This window comes from Lontra canadensis, unplaced genomic scaffold, assembly GCF_010015895.1.
Source record: "Lontra canadensis isolate GAN:19392208 unplaced genomic scaffold, GSC_riverotter_1.0 scaffold23, whole genome shotgun sequence".
Taxonomy (NCBI): domain Eukaryota; kingdom Metazoa; phylum Chordata; class Mammalia; order Carnivora; family Mustelidae; genus Lontra; species Lontra canadensis.
This window is the reverse complement of record NW_022631017.1, coordinates 5223598-5240406: the sequence shown is the minus strand read 5'-3', so window position 1 is coordinate 5240406 and position 16809 is coordinate 5223598. Positions and strand designations below refer to the sequence as shown.

Below are 16809 nucleotides of genomic sequence, written 5' to 3'. Positions count from 1 at the left end.
GCTGTTTATCAGCAACTGCATAGAAGGAAGTAAACAGCTTTTAGTCCCCAACACAGGAGGAAGGGGAAGTTCTTCAACCAGAAGCTTCTTACAGTAGCAAGTTAAGCCATTGATATTTTTAAAAACAGCAGAGCTTGAAGAGTTAGGGAGGCTATTACTTTAATACTCAGAACAGGGGCACCTGGGTGGCTCAGTCAGTTAAGCCTCCCACTCTTGATTTCAGCGCAGGTCATGATCTTGGGGTCTTGATATCAAGCCCTGTGCCAGGCCCCACTTGGGAGATTTTCTTCTCTCTCTCTCTCTCTCTCTGTCCACACCCCCACCCCAATCCCACTCAGCTGCCTGCTGGCACATACTTTCTCTCTTAAAAAAAAAAAAAAAGTAAAGAAAAATACCCTGGAGACAGAATGCCTCATGGGACTTTCCTTGGGCCACATTTATCATTAAATTTCTTTTGTAAGGATCAGTACTCAAAACGCAGTCCCATAAAACATGACAGTACTCTGAATACAGAAACAGGAAGAAAGGACTAAGGTTTGGCCTGGCGGCCCTCAGAGCTCCAGAAAGCTAGCCAGTTCAGGCTATGCAAACTTCACTTCTCGAAATCTTGCATTGCTAGGGAAAGCGTGAGGGCCGGATTACCCTGACTCTAAGATCCATTCTTAAGTAGCTGGCAAACTAATCTCCAAATCTCTGACACCGCAGAAGCGGAGTCCTCACCACTGTGACCACAGCTGGGGCCCAACTTCTCAAGGACGGGGTGGTTACTTATATCAGCTGAAAAAGGAGCAGTTTCACTTTCTAGTCTGCTCATTCGAGAGCTATGCAAATAAGCCAGAACAGCCAGGTCACAGTAGGGGAACACTGATCGCAAGGGAGGGAGAGGAAAGGAAGAATGGTCCATGAGATACCAGACGGGTTCTTTCCCCATTCAGGGCTCAGCAGTGTTAGGGTTTCCCTTGTCTAATCCTGAAGAGGAATCTAGCTCTGGAAGCTGAGCCTATATCTTAAGCATAAGCACAGTATGTTCAATAAAACATTTTTTATTCTGTACAATATATATATGTGTATTTAAATATATAGGTGTGTGTGTGTGTGTGTGTATAAATGTACACATATATATATACACAGGTATGCAGAGAAACCTGAACCAACAAATCCCTGAGTCCGGGGAACCCAGGACATTTACAAAGGAAAAGGAGGGAGTCCATGCCCTAAAAGTGTAGGAAATATGGCAACATCTTTCCCTTTCCTCCAGGTTCCCTGCAACAGAGGGAGGACTTACATGGGAGCAGAAACGGGGGGCGAGGGTGGCAGGATGAGGAGCTGTGGGCCAGGTCCCCAGTCACTAGTGTGGGAAAGTAAAACACTGTTTGATTCAACATCAAAACCAACAAATCACTGCAGAGGAGGGGACGAGACTGATTGACATGCAGCTGACCTTCGGTACGCCAAACCTGAGCTTGGCAGCCCCACGCTTGGGTCAGCATGACAAATAGCACCTGTGGGGCCTATGAGCAGAGAAATGGGAAATGGCCCTTGACTGAAGAAGGGAAAGGAGACAAAGCTGAGGAACAGACCTCATGTCTCAGCACAACGTGGGAGCACTGTCCCTATGCCATTTCTTCAGACCCCGGGCCACCAGATGGCCAGGAGCAAATGTCTTTCATCCACAGTCAAGTAGAGATGGGCAACTTACATGGCCTTGAGAAGAGGTATAGAAAAAGGTGTGTTCTTGAGGACCACCCCCAGGTGTTGTGACAATTCCTGAAGTGGAGGGACCGCACCGGCGAATCATGCCCAGTCTGGACAGTGGGGTCAAGGTGGCGCTGGTCAGCTCCCTCCAGTAGACAGGCCACGGGGTTGCCAGGGTCGATGAGCCAACCAGATGGACACACAGCTGCTGAGCACTGCCCTGAATTCTCCTGTCTTCTCCCTCAGGACTGCCCCTCCCTGGCCACACCGAGCTTGGCACCTCTCCAGAAAGGTGGCAGGGAGCATGGGGCAGAGTACCGGTCTCTCCCTCACCTATTAACACACAGAGCCGCCAACAGCGGGCAGCGTGGCCAGATGTCACCTTATATATTGTAGGGACAGCAGTGGAGCTGTGCCTGCCTGGAGGACTTCAGAAGCCCATGTTGGCCTGGGCCTCTCCTGCTGCAATGGCTTGTACATCAGTGACATGGCCGATGCCCTTGGTGACACCCTCCCGGAACAGCAGCTTGGCGCCCACCTTCAGGTACTCTGGGTGTTTCAGGAAGCGGAAACGTACCACTGCCTTCTCCCCTGTCCGCAGCTTGTCCTGCAGCAGATAGGCCATCACTGGTCCTGGACAGGGCCTTCCATCCGGTTCTCTATCAGCCTGGGGTCTCCACCCCCCAGGGGCCAATCAGGCTTCTACCCACCCAGAGTGGGGCTCTGTCCCCTTTGTGGGATTAGGGAGTTCTCTGGGAGTCTGGGACCCGGCCTCCTTCCTTTCTGGAGGCAGAAGAATTCTAACCTTTCCCTGGAAAAACAGCATGGCTGGGTCCCTCTCACCTTGGCGTGGATCTTCTCCACCACTGCTGTCTGACGTACATTGCCCACATGTACCGTCACCTGGAAGCCTCGCCGGAACGTGGTGGCATGGAACAGCAGGACTATCTCTGCCTCGAACACTGAGCAGATTGTGGGATTCATCTCGGGACTCACCATCACCATGCCCTGGGGAGGCATAGCCCCGGGACCAAGGGCAAACCTTGTATTAGTCTCTCCTCCCCCCACCACCATCCCACCCTCTCCAGCTCCTGACCCTCTTCCTCTAGGGCTTTAAACACAAAGACCTCAGAAGCCAATACTCAAAACTCTCCACTTAGAAGCCTTCCTTATTCCTCCCATGTCCTCTAATCCTTCTTTCTAATGTTTAGTGTTTCTAGGCTCCTGGACATTCGGGTTGCAAAACAACATTCTGTATTTCAGTATTCTGAGTATTCTAAGCGTTTTTCATACAGTCTACATAACCTGCTTCTTGGGTTAGAGACTGTTCCCTCTGAGTTCCTCTGAAGCGTCTTAGGTGCTTCTCATTCAAGCAGCCAGTCTCCCAGGCACGCCTCTTTGTGCTCCCTCTCCGACCCATCCTCCCACCTTACCTTTCGAAGAAGTGCGCGGTCAAAGTCCCCGAGGGCCAGTGTAGCAGCCTGACCAGCTCGCAGCACGCGGCAGGCAGAGCGGTTCCGCTGGATGCTGCACACCCGCAGCTCCAGGAAGCGGCCGTCATCCGTGGGGCCCACCACCAGCTGGTCCCCTTCACGGCAAATCCCGCTGCAGCCCAGAAGGCAGGTGGCACGCCATCAGTCCAGCCCTCGCCCCAACCCTCACCACCTGCTTCTCTGCAAGGGTCACCCAGAAGTCTGCTTCCCTCTAAGCAGACTTCCTCCGTGGGGGAAAAGAAGGCTGGGGAGGAGGCCCTAGCTCAAGCTTTGGACTCCAACGGCTCATACCTAGAAAGGCCCGTAGCGATGGCAAGAGGGACCTAAGGCTTTGACTCTAAACACACCCTACGCCTTGAAAAGAGTCTTAAGAGATCTCTCACTTCCCGATGTGGAAATGACATCAAGTGAATACAACTGGGGCTCAAGGCCCACACTTCTCCCCCAGGAGCCTGGAGATTCTGAGTTCACACCAATACTATTTCTTCCCTCTGAGTCAACAGACTAGCTTTCTCCAGCTCTTGTCACGGTGAAAGCCCGATCCGGAAACAAGCACATCGTTTAGATGGGCTCTGTACAACTCCAAGGTCTCCTTAAGGCCATGATCGAGTGTACGGGTATGTGAGGGCTGAAGGGGATGGGGAGCAAGCAAAGCAACTCACCTGGAAAGTGTCCCTCCAACAACTGTCCCCACCTCTGGTACTGTGTAGATTTCGTCCACCTGCAGCCAAAGGAAATGCGACCAACAGCCGGCCAAATAGGGCAGGCAGGTCCAAAATCTCTAAATAGGCTCAGGGCTCAGTCAGGATTAGTCCCTCCCCATTGTCCAACTCATGCCCCGTTCAGGTGGCCAATTACCTGGAACTCCGTTAGCTGCTGCATGAGCTCCTCCTGCTCTTTGCTATTGGTGAGTGGCGGCAAGATATTCAGAAAGACTTTAAGCAGGTCCAGACTCTCTCCAGACACGCTGGACAGTGTGAAGATAGGAGTGATGCTGTAGATGGGAGCATGGGAGGCATGGAATGGACAGATGAGGAAGCTTCTAACAGGAAGCAGAGGCTAGAGCTCCCTGCATGCAGTGGGGAGCTTCCAGGGCAGGAGTGGGACAGCGTGCAGGGGTACCTCTCTCCTATCTGCTAACCTTGTCAGGAGCTCTGAGTCCTCTCTCTGTGAGCCACCAGAGCCCCAGAGCCCAAGGCAGACAGCGAATGCCTGGCACAACACTCCATCTCCTGGGTCCCGGGCACCAGCAAGCCTCCAGGCTGGCTAGCACAGACTCCCTCCCAAAATCCCACCCTAGAAAACCCACAGAAATGTGCCAGAACTGGTCTGGCCACACAGTGGCCTCCCCCGCGGATCAGGGCTCTGGAGTGAGAGAGGCTCACTTGGGTGACTGGGCGAACTGCTGAGCCGCAGTGACAGCGTCATCCTCGGAGGTGACCAGCATGGGGACCTTGTGGCAGCCAGGCTGTTTGAGGACCCGCTCCAGCTGGCGCACTGTCCTCTCCACTGTGCTCTTGGCACACAGGTCCACCTTGCTGACCACGATGAAGAAGGGCACTTTCAGGGCCAGGGCCAGCCCCAGATGCTCCCTCGTGGTGCCGGCTGCCTCAGAAAAGGGGGGCGGACAGCAGGGGAGAAGGGTGAGAATGTGGGCGGGAGCAGAGGGAACAGGAAAGTTCGTCTGCCTCTCAGATTCAAGGATCCTTGGGGTGAGAGAGTGGGCCACCCCCTCCAGCCCCGGCCCTGTCCCAGTGCCTCGTACCAATCCCAGTGTTAGCACTGACGAGGAGCAGGGCACAGTCGGGGCAGTAGGAGGTGAGGCCGAAGATGGTGGTGTGCAGGTACTTGTGGTGGCCTGCCAGGTCGATGAAGGTGATCATCTTGGAGCTGCTTTCGCAGATCTCTTCTGCCGTCCGTGAGTCACTGTAATTCACCACCTGGCCCAGAGCCCAGGGCTCTCAGTGTCCCCTGCCAGCCTCCCCAACCCTTTAAGAGTCGCCAGGACCTAAACCAGTCACTGGGTGACCCTGCCTCCTACCCCTGAGCCCCGAATCTGATTTAATCCAGCTGGTTCCCCATGTGTTTTCTAAGGGGACAGAGCTTGTTCACTGCCCTCAGGGTCGTCTTCTACACTACTCCAGAAAGTCTCCGCACTCTGCCCTCAGGCTCTGTCCTTCACCACTACCATCCCATCCTCGGGGTCTGGCCCCACTGGGTCCCGCTGATGGCAATGCACCTCTCCCTTGCTGTTAAAGCCCAGGATCTCGAAGCTGATGCTGGAGGTTCGGCCAGACTGAATCTCATGCAGGTGACGGAAAAGGTTGAGCCGAGCCCGGCCCCGCCCATTGTCCAGCTCTCCCTGGGTCAGGACTCCAAGCAGAGTTGACTTCCCTGAGTCCACATTGCCCAGGACGGCCACACGGAGGTCTAGGAACTGTGGATGAATTGCGAGAGGTAAGGGCTCCGATCCCTTACGTCTCTCCACGGATGAGTGAGTTAAGGGCACTGACAGTCCTTGGGGACCAAATAATAACCTGGACATGTTCCCAGGTTCCTGGGCCTGGGACCCTCCTGGGGAACAAGGGCATGAGAGGTCACGGAAGGGTGTACACTCACCTGCTGGTTGTCAGGGACCTTTCGTACCAGCACTTCGGTAATTTTCCGGGGCATGTCGCTGTCATAATCCACTTCTCGCTCCCGGAGAATTGTGATATCTGCCCCGACCCTGTCACAGCAAGGCCACGGCTGCCACATCTCACCTGTACTCTCCTGTGCCACCCCCACCTTCCAACCCCGCTCTGAACCAAATGGCCTTCCTACACCTCCCAACACCAGACTTCACTTCCTACCATGCTCCAATCTATCCCACATCCTTTTAAACAAACAGATCTTAAATCAAAAAAAGCCTTGGTCCAATACGGAGGAGCCCTCCCCACTTCAGCCCTTTGTCAAAAGAAGACAGCAGGAGGAAAGGCCCTCCTTGGCCCCTTAGGCCCGAGGTGACTGGGACTCACAGGCCTTCTCCAGAGTTAGGGAAAGAGAACCAAGGAGGAATGGGACACATACTTCTCTGCCATCCGGTGCAGGGTCTTGAGGGATGCCCGCATCTCCTCCTCAGCCAGCCCCACCAGCAGCCCATTGTCCTCTACCCCAATCTGGTAGACGGCCTCTCCACGGCCCTCCTGGAGCCGCCACTTCATCTGTGTCACCAGGTGCTCAAAGCGGTACTGGGATGGATTCACCAGCTTCAGCTTAGGACATGTGAGATGTCATAAGAAAATTGAGTCAGAGATGCTCCTCCTAAACCCACAGGCTCCCCACCTATCCTGCTGTAAGGATCAGAACCTTCCCTTCCCACTTAAACCCCCTCATCCCTGGTCTCCTCTAACAATGAGTCTCTCTCCAAGACAATGAGGTACAGAGCCTTGACCCTGAGCCGTATCCCTATATATCATGGGTTTGGAAGGATCTCAGAAAAAAATCACCCCATACCAGCAAGGACAACCTGCCCCTCCCCAACCTAAGACTCACTTTATATTCGATGTTTCCATCTTCAGCCTGAAAAGAAACAGAAAGCAGTTATGACGCACAGTCCTGACCAACCTCTACATCCCTCTGATTCCGCTGAGGCCCAGGCAGCTAACAGCAGGAACCTCATAGGCACCTGCTCAGACATAAACCCTCTACTCAGTCCCAAAGGACCTCTCTGAAGGAAAGGCCAGTGAGTCACCCATGTGAGCCAGAAACAGAACCCAGTCTCTCCTTTCTTTGATTACTGGTGGTATAGTCTTTCTAGATGTAAGATCACCCCTTCCTTCTCCCTGGGGCCTCAAACTGTTGTCCCCAGAAGTCTAGATTGCCCTGGGTTGCTGAGGTCATTCTTTGCCACTGGTCTGGGAGACACCATTTCCTTCCTGCCCACCCCTCTTAGCTGATGTCACCAAGAGTAAGAGGCTGCAAGAGGTTCTGGACCAGGGCCAAAGGGTGAGGTCAGCACTGGTCACTATAAGCCTGATGAGAAATGAGCCTAGGTAAAATGAGGGGCAGGGCTCCAAAGTTGGGGCTGAGATGAAGAGAAGAAACTCAAGAAATTCAACAAAGGGGACAGACTCCATAAACCAGATTCACATGCCTCAGTTGAAAACCCGAATCCACCCACACGACCTTCTCTACATTTTCCCTCCATTAGGTGACCCACCACTGAAGAAACCTGTTGCCTGAGCCTTCCCCTCTAGGGTGCAACGGGATAAGAGATTTGCTTGTTCTGCCTGTCCTGCATTTTGGCCCTCCTCTTCCCTGGCCATCTCTGTCTCTTTATTCCTTCCTGTCATCATTCCATCTCTTCATGGCCCTCTGACTCCCAGGTCTTCACCCATAATCTCTACCTCATAGAATAAAAGGGAGATCTTTTCCCATTAGCAAAGATCCTCCTTTTTATCAACTTGCTAAAGGTGAAGAATTAGGATGGGTGGCTTCAGAAAAGTGGTACAAGGGGCACCTGGGTGGCTCAGTGGGTTAAAGCCTCTGCCTTCGGCTCAGGTCATGGTCTCAGGGTCCTGGGATGGAGCCCCGCATCGGGCTCTCTCCTCAGCGGGGAGCCTGCTTCCCCCCCCCTTCTCTCTGCCTGCCTCTCTGCCTACTTATGATCTCTCTGTCAAATAAATAAATAAAATCTTTAAAAAAAAAAAAAGAAAAGTGGTACAAGGATGATGGTCTAGGCCAATGGTTTGCAAAGCATGATCCCAGGACCAGTAGCATTAGCACCACCTGGGAACTTGTAAGAAATGCAGAGTGTCAGGCCCACCTCTGACCTACTGCATCAGAAACTCCAGGGGTGAGGCTGCAATCCTGGTGACTCTGAGAAATGCTAAAGTTTGATAACCACTGGCTTAGGCTCTTCTCCTAGGTCCTCCTTTCCTAAGAGGGATGAAATAGCATAGGGATAGATGGGGCGGGAAGCCATCCCCACTTCCTCATAGGACAAAGGGCAAAAGCACTTAAGCCTGACTGTCTTTTGTCTGTTTTTACATGTGTGTGCATATGTGTACTCAGGGATAGAGACGGAACATATTGCTCTTGTCCCCAGTACTCCCCTCCTCCCCTGTGGAACAAGTTTAAAAAACTCTGCTGCCTCCTCATCCTAGGATGCAGTCTCCCTTCTGTTGCAGCAGAAGGATGAGGCCAGGGCATTCTACTTTGCTCTCTCCAAGGGGATGAATGTGGGATCCCTTTTCCCTACTTCTCCTCCTGGGGTTACTGGATCAGAATGGGGGGATCCTCCCTCCCCACTCTTCCTCCCTGGGGTCCTGACACCAGACAGAAGGTCCTCCCTGGGGTCCTGGGACCGGAAGGAAGGGTTCTCCTCTCCCCTCCAAAGTTGTGACACCGGAAGGGGGTATCAATTCCCTCTGCCCCGCCTCCCTGGAGTCCCGGGACCGGAAAGAGTGGTTTGCTCTCACCCGCCACTTCTCATAGGGCTCACCTCGGGGGGCAGGTACGGAGGGTTGTTGGCTTTGGCCCCTCTGTTCCTTCCGTTCTTCTTTTTCCCCTTTGGGCCCCCACAGCCGCTGCTGCCGCCGGCCCCCCTAGCCTTAAGGGTTCCGCCCACGGCCGGGCCCCCCCCGGGCCGGCAGCTGCCCCCGAACAGCTCCGATACCCGCGAGTCCATTCGCCGCTGCCACCAGCCCCCCGCCCGGCCCCCCCCCCCCCGCCGCCACCGCCGCCGCCACCGCTGCTACCGCCCCTACTGCCGCCGCCGCCCCTACTGCCACCACCGCGTCCGGCCAGCCAGAGGAGAGCGGGGTGGGGCCCTGCGCAGGCCACGCCCCCACCCTTCTCTGGCCCGGGGTCGCGTCAGAAACAGCCGCGGGGCACCACGGGAGATAGAGTCCTCAAGCCTGGGACCTCCCTTAAATGAGCTCTCCGATGCCCTACAACTCCCAGGACGCATTGCAGCTCAAGGGGCTGCGGCATGGCTTCGGGGCGTAGTCAAGGAGCGCGCCTTTGCGCGCAAAGGCCTAAGGGAGCTGTAGTCTGATTCCCAATCCCCGCGCTCTAAGAGGGTCTGTTTCTAGGGCCTCCTTAGGGGGAAGTTTAGAGCCCCACGGCCTGGAGGTTGCGCAGTCACCCGAGGCGGAGGGCTTACATCAGAATCAAGCTGTGTGGGCGCTCCTTGGTTTGGCTTCTTAGCGAGGTGCCAGACAACAGGTTTTGGACCTGAAGAGCTGTAAAATTCAGGGCGACTGGTCCCTCCAACCGGCTGGCTCCGCCCCTGCTTCAGTTTCTTCCCCGACAGCCGGCGTGCTGTCGGGGTGAGTCAGGGCGAATGACAGGGCGGAGGCAGATGGTGGTTAGCCTAATTACAGCTGTTATTGTTGCGATGATTATGCCACCTTTACCCCGTAGTCACTACCTTATTACCAGCTGGCACCCTCCGGGGGCTGGTTTTAGCAACCCGAGACACCGCGGTGCCACAGACACGAGGCCCGAACCCATAAACCAGCCTTTCACCCTCAGGGCTACGAGGATGCCTGTAGAGAGTATTACCCCTCCCCTTTGTTTTGAAGCAGAACCAATCCCAGCCCAACGAGTTTAGTTTTAAAATAGCCCTGTCCGTAGGAGGGGCCTGGTCCCTACTTGGGGCGGGGCTGGGGCTCGGGTTACGTCAGCCACTGCTAGGGTTGTGGCTGGGAGAAGTAGCCCGCAATAGAAACTTGGCCGAAAACCCAAGGGATTACTGACTTTTGACTTTCCTGCCAAGCCATCTCTCTTGCTCTTTAGGGCCCTTGCAGTCGACAAAGAGTAAACTCACGCAGCGATAGAAACCAGTGCACAAGAGAGTGCACAAGAATGGCAGAGTGGAGAAGCAGTTAATGTTGCTGGGCTGGGAGTCAGGACGCCAGGGTTCAATTCCTAGACCCATGGCTGTCTCATGATTCACCACTCACCGTATGTCCACTTCCCCTCTTTCCCAAACATCGAGATGCTCTCACACAGCCAAGAAATAAAACGACCCTTCCCTCCAGACCTCAGTTTTCCTTGGAAAACTAGAAGCAACGACAGTGACTTACCTCTGGTGATCCTTTCAAGGGTTCAGACCTGGTGGAGTCCATGGCTTCCCCTCAAGACTACAAGGGGGAAGGTGGGTTACTGATCATTTAGTTGCTGTCCACATGGCATAATTCCCCAAAGCAGTGGCAGCAGAAGAACCAAAATCTGCAAAAGGGCTTAGCAGATCCAGCCAATTCTGTTGTCTTCAGTGGTTGAAAGCACACATGACTTCTCTCTTTTCAACCCTGTTCAGCGAAAGGAAGGTAATGCTGCAGAAGTCAACTCCAGCCAGGAAAATTGCTACTTGGAGGCTGAGACTGAGGAACTCAGTAAGAGATGTCAAGAAGGATGGAGGTTGGAAGGGAGAGCCAAAACTATTCCCCCAACATTCTCACCACCACTAGCTCTGTGCTCCCTTGATAACCAGGGCCTGCTGCACTCGCCTGATAACACTCATCCTCTCATCTTCTTGGGTCTTTCAATCACCCAACATGCACAGTTTCACTTTGTTCATCCCAATCCCCTTGTCTCCTAAGTGGAGAACTTCTTTTAAGAGGTGAGAGGGGATAACCTATTCTGATATCCCATTCTTGAACAACCTAGCTTACCATAGGAATGAAGGCTGGCAGAGGAGTAAACTAAACAGGGATGGCTGTCCAGGAGAAGATCAGAGTCCTGGGATATGGAAGGTAGTAGAAGTGTTTGGTTTCCTGGAGGGGTTGCTTATAAAGTGCTTATGAGGTGTTTGGCTATGGGATTATACACACACACACACACACACACACACACAGTTTTTCCTGGTGTATAATTAGTCATTTATTCTCTGTGTATAGTACCTTTACGTGAGTTTTAAATTCAGGGACACGTGAGTGGCTCAGTTGGTTAAGCATCTGCCTTCAACTCAAGTCATGATTTCAGGGTCTGGGATCGAGTCTCAAGTTGGGCTCTTTGGTCAGCAAGGCTCCTGCTTCTTCCTCTGCCTGCCAGTCCCCTTGCTTGTTCTCTCTCTCCCTCCCTCTCTCATAAATAAATAAAATCTTTTAAAAATAGAAACATTTAAAAAATAAATTCAAAGTTAGCAATCTTTGCATATACACTTTCTTGGTTTTGTATCATGCCTAGGGTAACCCCACTCCTAGATTATGAATTACTCCCCATATTTTCTTCAAGGAGTTTGGAGGTTTATTTTTATGGTTAGATCTTTAATCCATTTTATTTTTTAAAATATTTTATTTATTTATTTGGGAGAGAGAGAGAGAGATAGAAGGAGCACAAGTGGAGGGGAGGCACAAAGGGAGAGGGAGAAGCAGGCTCCCTGCTGAGCAGAGAGCCCTCTGGGCTTGATCCCAGGATCCTGGGATCAGGACATGAGCCAGAGGTAGACGCTTAACCAACTGAGACACCCCGACACCCCTTTAATCCATTAAAAAAAAAGATTTATTTATTCACTTTAAAGAGAGAGAGAGAGAGCGAGAATGAGCAAGAGTAGGGGGAAGGGCAGAGGGAGAGAGAGAATCCTGAAGCAGACTCCGCACTGAGCTGGGGCCAGACACAGGGCTTGATCCCAGGACCCTGAGATCATGAGTTGAAACTGAGAAGCAGCTAAACTGACTAAACTGACTAAACTGACCGTGCCACCCAGGCGCCCCTAGATCTTTAATTCATTTAGAATTTACCTTTATGTAAGACGTGCAGTAGGATGATTTTTCTTGTAAATAAATAGGGAGGTGTCTCAAGTTACTTGCTTTGAAAGTCACCCTCATCATATATTAAAATCTATGTATACATGGATCTGTTTCTGGACTCTCTCTTGGTTTTTGTTTGTTTGTTTTTTTTTAAGGTTTTGTTTGTTTGTTTTTCACTGAAGTAAGTGGCTATACTGTGGAGAGTTAGGATTACAATGGACTTAAGAGTTGGCATTTTGGCTCTTCTTCTTGCCAAAAGTGGGCACGACCTTGACAAAGCGCCAGTTGTACTGCATCTCCCGCTCGGCTTGGCCTGTCTTCTTTTTCTCCTGTTTGGACACCTTGGGAATCTGCCCTCTTACTTTCCCAGTACAGGCCAGGGAACTGTGGACTTTACCTCCAAGCATGCGGCTGGCTACTTCCAGGGAGGTCAGAGCCTTCACTCCACACTGACCTATGGTAGCCTCATCCTCAGGGGCGTGCCTGCCAGGAGCACGGCTTGATCTTCTGGAATGATGCCCTCCAGTGAGGCCACATTAGCCTTGATCTGGACAACTGTCTCCTGGCCAGTCACCTCGAGGGTGTGCAGCTCCTGGGCGTGGACAAAGAGCTGCATTTCGGTGACTGAACCACGGGAACCATAGCTGCTACCACAAAGATGGAGTTGAAAAAGAGGAAGAAGTAAGGGTACGCAGTCTGCATGTCCTCACCCTGCTGGGTGCCACGTCACTGTTATGGACTCTCTCCTGTTTGCTTATTTGTTTGCTTATTCCTGAACCAACACCACAGTATTGTAATCATTGTACTTTTATGGTGTGTTTGGTCTCTGCTCCCTACCTCCTGAGACACACCCCTCTTGGCCTCCTTGACTTGACACTTGTCTATTCTTATATCCACCTCTCTAGATACTCCTCAGTCTCCCCAACAAGATCCTCTTTCTCTGTTTTTCCCCTAAACATTAGCGTCTTCAGGATCCTAGCTCATCTTTATTCTACATGCCCTCCCTGGGTGATCCTACACACTCCTACACCGATGACTCTCCAATACACTTTTATTCCTAAAGGTGTTCCTAAATATCTCTGCACTGTCCAATGGAACAGCAAACTCAACCTGTCAAAAACTGAACTCATCTTTTTATCTTACACACACACCAATAAACCTGGTCTTCCCCTAGTGTTTCCTCCTTCATTGAATGGCACAATTGGCCATAAAGTTGCTAAACTTAAAAAACCTGCTTGTCTTCTTGGTAGTCTTTATCCCTTTTCCTCTTCCTGGGATCAACCACCAGGTCATGCTCATTGGACCACCTAAATATCTCTAGGGGTCATCGATTTCTTTCCACTCCTCTGTGACTACCCCAGTTCAGGTCCCTTTCACCCATGCACTTGGGTAACTGCAGTCACTAGCTCTAATTGGTATCCCTGACTCCTCTCTCATCCTCCCTGTAATGTAATCTCTATACTGCAGCCAGTATAGAGATTAAATTTATAAATTTAATTATGTTGTTCCCTACTTAAAGCTTTCAAAACTTCCCCATCCTCCTATAGGATCAAGTTCAAACTTTTTAACAATGCTTGAAAAACTTTGCCATGATCTGGATCCTGTTTATCTGCCACAGCCTTAACTCTTTATAATCTGAACTCTTTTCTTTCCTTTTAATTTAATTTAATTTAGGGATGCCTGGGTGGCTCAGTCATTAAGCATCTGCCTTCGGCTCAGGTCATATCCCAGGGTCCTGGGATCAAGCCCCGCATTGGGCTCCCTGCTCAATAGGAAGCCTGTTTCTCCCTCTCCCACTTCCCCTGCTTGTGTTTACTCTCCTGCTGTGTCTTGCTCTGTCAAATAAATAAATAAATAAATAAAAATCTTAAATTTTTTTTTAATTTATTTAACAGAAAGAGATCACAAGTAGGCAGAGAGGCAGGCAGAGAGAGAGGAAGAGAAGCAGGCTTCCCGCTGAGCAGAGAGCCCGATGCAGGGCTCGATCCCAGGACCCTGGATCATGACCTGAGCCGAAGGCAGAGGCTTTAACCCACTGAGCCACCCAGGTGTCCCTTTAAAAATTTTTTTTAAATCAAATTTATTTATTTATTTAGAGAGAGCATGTGAGTAGGTGAGGAGCAGAGGAAGAGGGAGAGAGAGAATCTTAGGCGGACTCTGGCTACTGAGTGCAGTCCCTAGCAGTCTTAATGTCACGACCCTGAGATGATGAGCTGAGCCCAAATCAAGAGCCCTTCACTCAACGGACTGAGCCACCCAGGCGCTCCTGAACTCTTTTCATTCCTTGAATGGAGGATGTTCTTGTCTCTCAAGGTCTCCAGGATACCTAGGCCCTCCTCTTTACTTTTACTCATCCTACAAGTCACACTTTCTTGGATACATTTCCACTGGGACCACCCCTTCTTCCACACCATCTAGGTTAGAGAGCTGGTCCTTCTATACACAGCCTGTGCAAACCCCACGGTATATAATTTATCACACGTATCGTATTTCTAGGCAGCCAACCCCTTAGGACAGCAACTGCCTCCTGCTTGTTTGCCAGAGGCTCCAGCACCTAGGACAGGGCCTGGCACGAAGTAGGTGCACAGTTAACAATGAACGCATGAGAGAATGGGTGCGTAAGGGCAAGTGTCGCCTGCAAGGCCGACCTCAGCCGCTGAGAGAGCGTGGGTTCCCTGCGGGGGAAGGGCTAGGTGTACCCCTGCGAGAGTGTTCAGAGAGAGCACAGGGATCAAATCCCAACCCCGCCCAGCTTCCGCCACTGTGGCCTCGCCGCGCCCCCATTCGTCCCGGCCGAGCCGGAAGTGGAGGCGAGGGCTTCCCATGATACCCTGCGGGGCGCCTATTCAAACTGCACGGAGAAGAGGGAGGCGGTCGTGATGGCGGCCCCGGAGCCGGAAGTGGTGTGCCCGGCCGCAGTACCGGGTAAGGCCTGGGGTCCCGAGCTTGGGGAGCCTTAGGGACTTGTTTTTCCCTTACCGCCGCTATCCAGTCTTTTAGTTCACGGCCCATTCTCTGGCCCGTCTTGGTTGCCCGATCCGTCTTGGCTCCCGCTCGGCCCCAGGGACTCCATCGCCCCCTGGGTCCTGGATCCCATTGGTTCGTCCCCACTCGGTCTTCCTTTCCGCGGCGTTCTGGACTCTGCTTGATTACACTTAGTGTAAACGAATTTCTCCAGATCAGGGCCTCCACTTTCTGAGCGGAGCCCTAGTCACAGCGTCCGAATTTTTCTCTTCCCCACCCCATCCCACCGCCACTTAGGTCTTTGGCGACTGGAGTCGGGAATCTCCCCGCCACCACCCTCAAGGAGTTTTGCGGAGGGAATGTGTCGGGCTGTCCCCTCCCCAGTACAAGGGAATGAGAAGACTGACTTTGGCTTTTAAATTTTTTGTCTCCCTTGTCCCTCGGCGCACCTACCAGATTTGGAATGGTATGAGAAGTCAGAGGAAACCCACGCCCCCCAGATAGAACTACTCGAGACTACGTCTACTCAAGAACCTCCCAACCCTTCGGAGCCTTTTTGTCCCAGAGACTGCATGGTGCCAGTGGTGTTTCCCGGGCCTGTGAGCCAGGAAGGCTGCTGTCGGTTTACTTGTGAACTTCTAAAGCATATCATGTACCAGCGCCAACAACTGCCTCTGCCCTATGAACAGCTTAAGCACTTCTACCGAAAACCTTCTCCCCAGGTAGGCACAGCCTTTGGGAGAAAGCTGGTGGGGTGGCTGTACATGGTAGGCAGGTGAAAAGGGGTTCTAAGGAATTTTGAGGCCCTGTCAGCCTCAACAGTGGTAAGGAATGTGTTTGAGCCCAATGGCTTTAGTTTCTCTCCACTCTAGTCTTTGATAGTCTCTCCTCCAGGATTTTCTCATTTTCATTTTCTGAAGCTGCTACTGTGTTGCATTTGGACTTCATGAACTGACCTTTTAATTTTAATGTCTTTTCTCCCCACATGTTCATCTCTCTCTCTTTTTTTTTAAAGATTTTATTTATTTAATAGAGCACAAGCAGGAGCGGCAGAGGGAGAGGGAGAAGCAGAATCCCCGCTGAGCAGGGAGCCAGATGTGGGCTCAATCTTAGGACCTTGGAATCATGACCTCAGCCCAGGGGAGATGCTTAACCCACTGAGCCACTTGAGCACCCCTCATCTTTGTTTTTAAGTTTTACTTACTGGGGACTTCCTTGACTTTATATTCGAACACTTCTGTAATTTTTTCTTTTTTTTTTTTTTTTTGGCCATCATAGTGTTTGTTTTTTTTTTAAGATGTTTTATTTATTTATTTGAGACTGAGTCAGGGTGAGGGAGGGGCAGAGGGAGAGGGAGAAGCAGATCCCCGCTGAGCAGGGAGCCCAACATAGGGCTCAGTCCCGGAACCCTGGGATCATGACTTGAGCTGAAGGCAGTCGCTTAACGGACTGAGGCACCCAGGTGCCCCTGCAATCATAGTCTTAAGAGCTCCTTCTAATTTTTTTCACGTTCCTTTTTTATAGTATCCTGTTGTTTCATGTCTATATGATCTTCTCTTACGTGGAGATATTAATTATTGGGTTTTTCTTTTTAAAGATTTATTTATTTGACAAAGATCACAAGTAGGCGGAGGCGGGGGCGGGGGGAGCAGGCTCCCCACGGAGCAGAGAGCCCGATGCGGGGCTCGATCCCAGGACCCTGGGATCATGACCTGAGCTGAAGGCAGAGGCTTAACCCACTGAGCCACCTAGGCACCCCTAATTACTTTATTTTTTATTTTTATTTTTTTTTATAATTTTTTTAAAGATTTTATTTATTTATTTAACAGACAGAGATTACAAATAGGCAGAGAGACAGGCAGAGAGAGAGGAGGAAGCAGGCTCCCTGCAGAGCAGAGAGCCCGCTTCCTCCTCTCTCT

General features: G+C 51.7%; 2 protein-coding genes and 1 pseudogene across 3 annotated transcripts in view; 1 reads left to right on the top strand and 2 right to left on the bottom strand.

The window, feature by feature from the left end:
- Positions 1 to 670: 670 nt before the first annotated feature.
- GTPBP2 (GTP binding protein 2) lies at positions 671 to 8893 on the bottom strand. 2 transcript variants are annotated; one of them, XM_032862076.1, is made up of 12 exons: positions 8674 to 8893; positions 6723 to 6749; positions 6258 to 6442; positions 5808 to 5916; positions 5428 to 5625; positions 4954 to 5128; positions 4574 to 4793; positions 4047 to 4182; positions 3851 to 3909; positions 3129 to 3300; positions 2539 to 2703; positions 672 to 2302 (listed from the first exon to the last, which is right to left on the bottom strand). In XM_032862076.1, the coding sequence occupies exons 1-12, from the start codon at positions 8857 to 8859 to the stop codon at positions 2126 to 2128; spliced, it is 1809 nt and encodes a 602-aa protein (XP_032717967.1). In that variant the 5' UTR covers positions 8860 to 8893; the 3' UTR covers positions 672 to 2125. The 2 variants fall into 2 exon arrangements, with proteins under 2 accessions (XP_032717968.1, XP_032717967.1); XM_032862077.1 differs by lacking the exon at positions 5428 to 5625 and having other exon boundaries at positions 671 to 2302.
- Positions 8894 to 12147: 3254 nt separating this feature from the next.
- LOC116870587 lies at positions 12148 to 12542 on the bottom strand (annotated as a pseudogene).
- A 2229-nt stretch (positions 12543 to 14771) lies between these two features.
- Positions 14772 to 16809, top strand: part of MAD2L1BP (MAD2L1 binding protein) — a 4970-nt gene continuing 2932 nt past the window's right edge. The window contains exons 1-2 of the mRNA XM_032862073.1: positions 14772 to 14851; positions 15347 to 15612. Coding sequence (XP_032717964.1) covers positions 14806 to 14851; positions 15347 to 15612 — 312 coding nt within the window. The 5' untranslated portion in view covers positions 14772 to 14805. The remainder of the gene's footprint in view (positions 14852 to 15346; positions 15613 to 16809) is intronic.